At 43.5% G+C, this 9,869-nt stretch overlaps 1 protein-coding gene across 2 annotated transcripts; it reads left to right on the top strand.

Moving 5' to 3' along the window:
* The first annotated feature begins 2,424 nt into the window (after positions 1–2,424).
* On the top strand, positions 2,425–4,243 carry CCR3 (C-C motif chemokine receptor 3). 2 transcript variants are annotated; one of them, XM_032161806.1, is made up of 2 exons: positions 2,425–2,467; positions 3,165–4,243. In XM_032161806.1, exons 1-2 carry the CDS (start codon positions 2,425–2,427, stop codon positions 4,241–4,243), a joined length of 1,122 nt encoding a protein of 373 aa, XP_032017697.1. The 2 variants fall into 2 exon arrangements, with proteins under 2 accessions (XP_032017697.1, XP_032017696.1); XM_032161805.1 differs by having other exon boundaries at positions 2,425–2,476.
* The last annotated feature ends 5,626 nt before the right edge of the window (positions 4,244–9,869 follow it).

Here is a 9,869-nt window from a genome sequence, read left to right as displayed (position 1 = left end):
ACCACAGCAGGTTCCAGAAAAAGGCTCAGGGTTGGGACCAGGTCACCCCCACTCAGCAGACACCAGTCATATAAATCAAGGACCAACAGGAGACAGGAACACCCCCTTCCCACTCTGCCCTATGTCTCAAGTTGTCTTCCTCCAGATCTCTGTCACCATCTTAGAAAGGACCACTGAAGGAAGAAACTGAAATTATAAGCTGACAGCATAAAGAGGAAGAGTAAAACCTAAAACCATTGTTCGAATGAATGAATCAAGAGAAGTTTAAACCACTTTGGACTAAAATGTGTGAAACCTTTTTCCTGCTATCCAGCAGATGAGAGGCTGGTAACAGAGACCAAAATAGTTTGGAGACTAAAGAATCATTGCACATTTCACTTCTGAGTTGTATTGTGAGTAATTTTAGTTGACCTCATGTTTGTAAATCTTGCACATAGGCATCCATATCTGCACAGAGAAATGTTAACAGTGGTAAATGTTGCATGAGGAGATTGGGTGATTTTTACTTTTGTTTTTGTGCTCTTCTTTTTTGTTGTTCTTACTTATTTACAATTACCCTATCATTTTCCAAAATGCAAAAGGCCATTTTGAAAGCCTAATTCAAACCTCTTGACTATTTTATATCTAAATATTCATCTTGATTGAGACTGGGTAGACAGATGAAAACCATATCAGGTTTTTAATTTTTTTATTTTTGAGACAGGGTCTCATTCTGTCACCCAGGCTGGAGTACAGTGGCGTGATCACAGTTCACTGCAGCCTCAACCTCCTAGGCTCAAGGGATTCTCCCACCTCAGCCCCCCAAGTAGCTGGGATCACAGGTATGTGCCACCATGCCTGGCTAATTTCTTATTTTTTTGTAGAGAGAGGGTCTCACTATATAGTCCAGGCTGGTCTTGAATTCCTGGGCTCAGGCAAGCCTCCCACCTGGGCCTCCCAAAGTACTGGGATTACAGGCATGAGCCAAGGTCCCCTGCCCATATGAGATTTTCTATCTCTGATCCCATGCAGCTAGTAATCAAAGACTTGGCTGCTGACTCTGGAGGACCTGCATGCTTTCTTGAGCTTTGAACTTTAGTGCTAAAAGCTCATAGGCAGCCCTGAAACCCAAACCAAAAGGTTCTATGGTTTATCATCCTGATCATGTTGATTTTATAGAAATAACACATGAATTAAAGACACTAACCTCAAATTGAGCAAAACTTAAGTACTTTTTTTAAAGTTTGACCTGTTTTTAAATCACTATTGGAGAAAAGGAAAATAAATACAAATAATTAACAGTGAATACAGGCTACTATACCTTTGTTCTCCAGAATAAGCAGTTCTGTTCTTTTCTTGCTTTAGATGCCGAAGTATAGAAGGACACTCTCTGTGATTGTACATGTGTAACTGACAAAATGTGTATTTTTTTTCTCAGCTGCTATGGATTGGATTATGCTATTATGAATAAGAATGCTGATAGGAGCACACACAAACCATTTGTTCCTCAAGTCCATTTTCCTCCTCAAAAGCCTGGAACGTGCCATTGATCAGTGGGAGATGTACCTGGACAGACCCATGAAAAGAGATCAACGAGGTCCACCCGAGGGACCCTATTTTTCCTAATTTCATTTGAAACGGCTTCTAATTGTCCTTCTTTCATTCCTGCTTCCTACCAGTTTTACAGCTTTTTCTGGTTTCAAATGTGAACTCACATACACTCTCATTTATCCTCATGACAACCCCAAGTGACCCAATGGTCTTCACTTTGGATATAAGTAGAGGAGGCTCTGTGTTAAGGGCTTGTCCAAGGCATGCAGCTGGGAGGCGCTAGGACTGGTCCATTTCCATCTCTATTCTCACTGACTTTGACCACACAGAACCCCAACATGTGGGGCCTCAGTATTCGATCAATTATTCTATTAAGAAGCAAAAACAATTCCCCGCATTGGCCCCAGTTATTAAGCATTCTCAGATTTACCTTGAGAAACGCCCATCAGCCTGTATATTCACATCTTCACCCTTGTCCCTTCCTGCTAGGAAGGAGAAAGTCAGTTGGATGCCTTCTGAGGAACCAGTGCATGGCTTAACTGTCCTTCTACCACTCCTGCCTTATCTGTTTTCTATTTTCCTCCTTTTCCACCGAAGTCTATAATCTCAAGAAAAGCAGGCACTAGCCTTAGGGCTCCTGGCCTAAGAAATACCGAGTCCAGTAAGAAATCCCATTGACTGACCCCTCCTGCTTACCCTTTTGTGAAGGAGAAGCTCCCAGGGGTTTGCTTTTGGCACATTACCAGCCTAACTCAGCATCACCAGGAGCAGGAAAAGGAAAGTAACCTAAACCAATGCTGCTTATAATTGTAATTATTGTAATAGTTAATTACTGTGATTGTACATGTGTAACAGAAAAAAGGTGTATTTTTTTTTTTTGCTGTGGATTGGATTATGCCATTTGGAATAAGAATGCTGTTAAGAGCACACAAACCAGGTTCCTCAAGTCCATAGCAAATTTTTCAAAAGTTAAATTTAAAAATCACTGCATTTGAATCTAGTGACAGGAGAAATGGACATGGATAGAGACTAAAGATCTAGCCCAAATTTTATATTTACTTGTTAGAGGATTTTGGACAAATTACTAAATTTCTCCAAGGTTCAATTTCCCCATTAACTATAATGAATGGCACATCATTATGGGCCCTGGAGAAGCATAGTGACTTGAAATTGTAATAATCATTGTTATTATTATTATACATATTTTGCTTTTAAATGGATAAGGATTTTTAAAGTATATATAAACTGTAAAACATAAAATGCAAAATGTCATGAGACAATAGTAATAATAATGATTATTATATTGTCATCATTGTCCAGCCTGCTTTTTCCTGTTTTGTGTTTCTTCCTTGAAATGCTTTCAGAAATAGTATCCCCATTCTTCACCACCACCCCACAACATTTCTGTTCCTTTTCCCATCCCGGGTCATGCTGACTTTGAAAGCTTCAGCTCTTTCCTTCCTGAACCCCTCTCCTGGCACTTCTGATATGCCTTTTGAAATTCATGTTAAAGAATCCCTAGGCTGCTATCACATGTGGCATCTTTGTTGAGTACATGAATAAAGCAACTGGTGTGTTTTACAAAGGGTGATTATGCTTAATTGTGGGATTGTATTTTTCTTCTTCTATCACAGGGAGAAGTGAAATGACAACCTCACTAGATGCGGTTGAGACCTTTGGTACCACATTCTACTATGATGACATGGGCCTACTCTGTGAAAAAGCCGATACCAGAGCGCTGATGGCCCAGTTCGTGCCCCCGCTGTACTCCCTGGTGTTCATTGTGGGCCTCTTGGGCAACGTGGTGGTGGTGATGATCCTCATAAAATACAGGAGGCTCCGAATTATGACCAACATCTACCTGCTCAACCTGGCTATTTCGGACCTGCTCTTCCTCTTCACCCTTCCATTCTGGATCCACTATATCAGGGGGCATAACTGGGTTTTCGGCCATGGCATGTGTAAGCTCCTCTCAGGGTTTTATTACACAGGCTTGTACAGTGAGATCTTTTTCATAATCCTGCTGACGATCGACAGGTACCTGGCCATTGTCCATGCTGTGTTTGCACTTCGAGCCCGAACTGTCACTTTTGGTGTCATCACCAGCATCGTCACCTGGGGCCTGGCAGTGCTAGCAGCTCTTCCTGAATTTATCTTCAATGAGATTGAAGAGTTGGTTGAAGAGACTTTTTGTAGTGCTGTTTACCCAGAGGATACAGTATATAGCTGGAGGCATTTCCACACTCTGAGAATGACCACCTTCTGTCTCGTTCTCCCTCTGCTCGTTATGGCCATCTGCTACACAGGAATCATCAAAACGCTGCTGAGGTGCCCCAGTAAAAAAAAGTACAAGGCCATCCATCTCATTTTTGTCATCATGGCGGTGTTTTTCATTTTCTGGACACCCTACAATGTGGCTATCCTTCTCTCTTCCTATCGATCCATCTTTTTTGGAAATGACTGTGAGCGGAGCAAGCATCTGGACCTGGTCATGTCGGTGACAGAGGTGATCGCCTACTCCCACTGCTGCGTGAACCCGGTGATCTACGCCTTTGTTGGAGAGAGGTTCCGGAAGTACCTGCGCCACTTCTTCCACAGGCACATGCTCATGCACCTGGGCAGATACTTCCCATTCCTTCCTAGTGAGAAGCTGGAAAGAACCAGCTCTGTCTCTCCATCCACAGCAGAGCCGGAACTCTCTATTGTGTTCTAGGTCAGATGCAGAAAATTGCCTAAAGAGGAAGGACCAAGCAGATGAAGCAAACACATTAAGCCTTCCACACTCACCTCTCGAACAGTCCTTCAAACTTCCAGTGCAACACTGAAGCTCTTGAAGTCACTGAAATATACACACAGCAGTAGCAGTAGATGCATGTACCCTAAGGTCATTACCACAGGCCAGGGGCTGGGCGGTGTACTCATCATCAACCCTAAAAAGCAGAGCTTTGCTTCTCTGAAGAGTTACCTACATTTTAATGCACCTGAATGTTAGATAGTTACTATATGCCGCTACAAAAAGGTAAAACTTTTTATATTTTATGCGTTAACTTCAGCCAGCTATTGATATAAATAAAACATTTTCACACAATACGATAAGTTACCTATTTTATTTTCTAATGTGCCTAGTTCTTTCCCTGCTTAATGAAAGGCTTGTTTTTTCAGTGTGAATAAATAATCTTAAGCAACATAATGGCATGCCATTCCTGTTCTAAATATTCTTCATAGTTTGTTGATTTCCTGTTCACACTGAATGACAAAATTTCCCATGGGTGATTCACAGAGCCCTGAGAAGTGTGCACTGTCCTCTTAATGCCAATCTTACATTGCAGAGGAGGCCAGGGGCCTCCTTTACATATGAAGTAGCCCGGGTATGGAGTGGGGAGGTGTTGGGCTTGCAGGGACTCTCGGCACCTGCAGCTCAGTGGCTCTCAAACTTGTCTTCAGAAGCACCTGGAAGTTGTGTGAAAACGTGGATGGCTGGGCCCCACCCAAGAGTTCCTGATTCAGCAGATCTAGAATGAGACACAAGAATGTGCTTAGCATCACCAGCAAGTTTTCAGGTGATGCTGATGATGCTGGTCCTGGAACCACGCTTTTAGAACAACTGCTCTAACTAAAATGTCTGGACATTCCAGAGCCATCCGTAAAATTGCAGATTTTAGTGTCAGAAGGAAATGTAAAATACCCTTGTGATCTAGGCTCTGCCAAGAAAAATCACCACCCAGGACAGCATCTATATGTCAGTTCATTGTAAACCAGTTGGTTTAGTGGGTCTTTCTACTCCATCATTTTTATTTAGTTGAGCTTTTCTTGAGTGCCTGTATTTAATACCCTGCCCTAGAAGCTATGGTAGATACAAAGATGAGTATGACTTTGTGTGAGCTACATCCTAAGGAAGAAAACATGCAACTTATGATGTAAAAGTATCCCCCCCAAAAAAGTAGGAATGGCCCAGGTCTCCATTCCCTTTGGTTCTGCTTAGTTATGGCTTCTAGGAGAAGTAAGTTCTAAGCTTCTGATTAACTTATGCCTCTCGGTAGAGATCATATGACTGTGCAGTGTGAGCCTTGCCAGCTGTCCATCCAACAGCTGTCTGTTAGGTGATCCGGACAGGGTGCACAAACACTGCTTCAGGTTAAGTGAAAGATGCAAAAATGTGTAAGAAAAGCACAATCCCTGCCCCTATGAAACCTTTAGTCTAGTAGGGGTAGAAGATGGAAACGAACAACTCTGGTGCAAAGAGGTAGACACTCAATGCTATGCCTGGGCCAGGAAGGGAAAAACGACCTCTTGCGGGAACCTGAGGGGAGGAAGATTTCATGGAGGAAGTAGCTTTTGAGCAGTTTTCTGAAAGAAAGGCAGGATTTAGAAAGGGAGAGGATTTGGGAGAAGGCAGCTTTAACCCAAGGGAATGCCCCATCCAAAGGGGAGAGAGGAGGGTATGCACATTTGTGGACAGGAGGGTAGCATGGACAGGGGAGGGTGGGCCATGAATTTCACACAAGGGGAGCTATGGAAGGGTTGAGAGCAGGGGAGAAAAACAATGTAGGAAGATACATCTAGTAACACATAGAGCATGGAGTGGAGGCCTCAGAACGATACAGAAGGGAAGTTAGGAGGTGAGTGCAAGTTTGGAGGCAAGGAAAGATCAGCAGCTGGTAAGAGAGGTTCCAGGAGCACTCAGGAGAATTTGACCAAGAGATAGCATGAAGGATGAATTAAAGCACTAGGAGTGATATATGGCTGAGTGCAAAAATCAAAGGGCAAGGCTGGGCATGGTGGCTCACGCCTGTAATCCCAGCACTTTGGGAGGCGGAGGCGGGTGGATGATGAGGTCAGGAGATAGAGACCATCCTGGCCAACATGGCAAAACCCTGTCTTTACTAAAGTACAAAAATTAGCCGGGTGTGGTGGCAGGTACCTGTAATCCCAGCTACTCAGGAGGCTGAGGCAGGAGAATCACTTGAACCTGGGAGGCAAGGTTGCAGTAAGCTGAGATGGCGCCACTGCACTTCAGCCTGAGTGACAACAGCAAGACGTTGTAAAAAATAAAAAATAAATAAATAAATAAAAGGGCAAAGCAGAGTGTATCATATGCTTAAACACACACACACACACACACACACACACACAAGTTTTACTCTGTACTTAGGTGTATAGACCATCTCTCTAAGGATACAAAAGAAACCAGTACCAATATGGGGTGGCTGGAGAACAGGAAAAGAAGCATAACTTTTTGTGCCTTCTGGATTTTCAATCATGGGGACATACTGCTCATTCAAAAAATAAATACAACCTTAGAATGATATAAAAAATAAAAGGCTAGGCTGCTATGTAGATGTTCAGAAGTAGCCATAAGGAGGCATACCAGCCATAAGGAGATTAGAAGCCTCCTGCCATGAATTAATCCTGTGACCTGGCGCAAATTATTTGGCCTCTTTTGGCCCCAATTTCGTCATCCATATAATAAAAAAGTTGGATTAAATCATCTCTAAGGCCCCTCTGTGGCCCAAGTAGACTCTAATCTTGCTAAAATGTTAGCAGCTGGAGGCTCTAAGTTTACAAAATAAATGATTAAAAAAAAAAAGTAGGAGAGGAGTGGTGGACAAGCCCACAGCATTACCTCCACTGGTCGTGAGGCCAGGCATGGTTCCCACTGTTCACTAAGGAGTACTCAGGTTTTGTTCATTCATTTGCTCATTTACCATTCATCAAACATTTGCTGAGCATCCACCATGTTCTTAGCTAAGTTCTGAGGAAACAAACAAGGGCACACCCACAGGTGTCCAATTCAGGCTGACAGTGAGCTCCCTGGGGATGTCCAATTCAATCTCACCTTGGATGCTGCCTGCAGGGGGCTCACCATCAGACTGAATTGGACACTGCTCTTGTCCTCCACTGCCAGAGTTCATGACCATGCCTTATAAAGGAATTACCAATGCTTGAATTCAACCCAGATGAAAGTTCCATGTGAAGACCAGAAGACATTGTTTACTTCCCAATCCAATGCTTGGAGAAAGGGAATGCATTCTCTTGGCCATGATTCCATCCATCCTCACCCTCTGGTGAGTGGCCTGGCCTTTTGTCACTGTCATGCCTATCTGAGAGCTCTGCATGGCCGAGACAGGATGTGAACTCTGGAACACTCTAAACCACGCAACACGAATCTCAATTTGGCTAGGACACTTTGAAATTCTTCTCTTTTTTGTGGTTCAGCCAAAATGTAAATAAAACAATCATTTAAAAACTGAACTATACATCACTGGTTCTCTCTTGCATTATGAAGTTGCATCTGCCCTTAGGTAACCACAAGTGCAGGATAGAGATGCTTGTTCATACCATACTCCTCTTACCCTTGAAAGCTTTTAGGAGCTTTTTGACTCACTCAAACTTCACATAACCAAATCATGAATTGGTGTGTGCTGCTTTGTTCCCCAGCCCAGCTCTGTTCAAGAACTATAGAAATACACTGAGCGAAATGTTCTGTATCTGCACTGTCCAATATGATCGCCACCAGCCACATGCAGCTATTGAGCACTTGAGCACTTGAAATGTGGCTTAGGTGGCTAAGGCACTGAATTTTTAAATTTTATTCAATTTAAACTACTTTGGATTTAAATTTAAATGGCCACATTGGTAGTGGTGCAGCACTAGATCCTTCAAACCTGCCTCTTGACCCCTCCTCTACCTATGCATCCAGCACCCTGTAGCCCTCAAACACATGCCCTGAATACTGCACAATAGGGAAAATGCTGGTGATGCAAAATGAACGAGATCCGTTTCTAGAACTCTCACTCACCGTTCAGTGGAAGAGACCCACCTGATTCCTGTGGCTGTAATGAAACATGAGGGGTGCCTGAAGGGCACTGCTGCAGAGAGTAGGATGGAGACATTGAAGAAAGGTGCACAGAGAAGGTGTCTTTCTGCTTAGATGGGGTTCCTCCAGGCACAGACCCTGAGCAAGGATATGAGAGCAAAAAGTTTATTTGCAAAGTGCAGGAAACTCCAGTAGGGAAGTGAGGAAGTAAAATAGGGAGGGAGGAGAAGATGCAAACAAAGGTACATTATCCAGCCATTTTTCACAGGGGGTGACTGGAGTTAAAGCCACTAGGGAACTCTGGGAGACAGTACAACACACTTCTCCTGATTTGAGGGGTGAGGGAGTTGGAGTATTTATAATCCACTCCTGTCAGTCATTGGCTGAGGATTGCTCCTGGGGAATGTTAATCCCCAGCACTTCCCGCTGGCCTTGCTAGGGCAGGAGGCCTTCCCAGCTTTGGAGAACATTCCTGGGGCAACAAGATGTAGATGCTGGATGTTGGAAGACAGTTGTGCATGCTTGGTTAAGGCTTGAGAGATAAAGCATTTGCTATGCATTTGAATTAGTGTTAGAAAAGTTTTTCATGAAGCAGAGGGTGGGAGTGAGAGTAGCATCCAGGCAGGTGGGTCAGTTTGTTGGAAGGCGCAGTGGCACAAAAGTGACCCACAGATGCCTGCTCTAGTGATGCCTACTGTGACATTGGGCAATGACAGATGCCCTTGAATGTGCCTCTCTGTTTTCTTCCCTTGCTGCTTTACTCCTCTTCCTTTTGTTCAGCATCATAATCTGCTATTTCAGAAGATGGTCCCTTTCCAGCTTGAGTTCCTGAGACGTTCTCCAGATTCCAGAGCTAAAATTCTAAAGGCTTCATATCTCCTGAACAAAGCAGTTTCTGGTCCTTTCTAGCCTATGCACTGTAAAAAACTTCACTGAGGTTTTCGTCCACTTCTTGCCAGGTAAATCCCCAGTGTAGTTAGGGTCACCATTCTTTTGCTAGTCTCTGACTTAATCCAGGGCTTGGACAAGGACCTGCAGGACAAACCTGGCCCACTGCCTGTTTTGTAAATAGAGTGTCACTGGAACACAGCCAGGCTTATTTTTTTATGCATCGTCTGTGACTGCTTTTGCACTACTATGAGAGTTGAATAGTTGCAACAGAGACTGTATAGCCCACAAATCCTAAAATATTTACTTTTTTATCCTTTACAGAAGAAGTTTCCTGACTCCTGATAATCCACAGGACTTGGCTCTCCTCAGCCATGAGGAGAGGAGGAGAGAGAACGGGTTGTCGGGGGAAAACTTGGGGTGTGAGGTGGTCAAGCCACTTAAGTCCCCAGGTTAGTTTTTCCTTGAGCCTGGATGCAGTACAAAGCAAGCAAAATACGGTTCAATTGTATATTAGTCAAATGTTTCTCACTAATGCAAAACACTAACATTATGCACCAAGATATATTGGAAGTTTTTATTGAGGCAGTAGGATCCCTTAGATACTGTATCCCAAAGTAGACTATAAGGTAAT

The sequence above is a fragment of the Hylobates moloch genome, unplaced genomic scaffold, assembly GCF_009828535.3.
Source record: "Hylobates moloch isolate HMO894 unplaced genomic scaffold, HMol_V3 SCAFFOLD_8, whole genome shotgun sequence".
Lineage (NCBI taxonomy): Eukaryota > Metazoa > Chordata > Mammalia > Primates > Hylobatidae > Hylobates > Hylobates moloch.
This window is presented reverse-complemented; position numbering and strand designations above follow the sequence as displayed.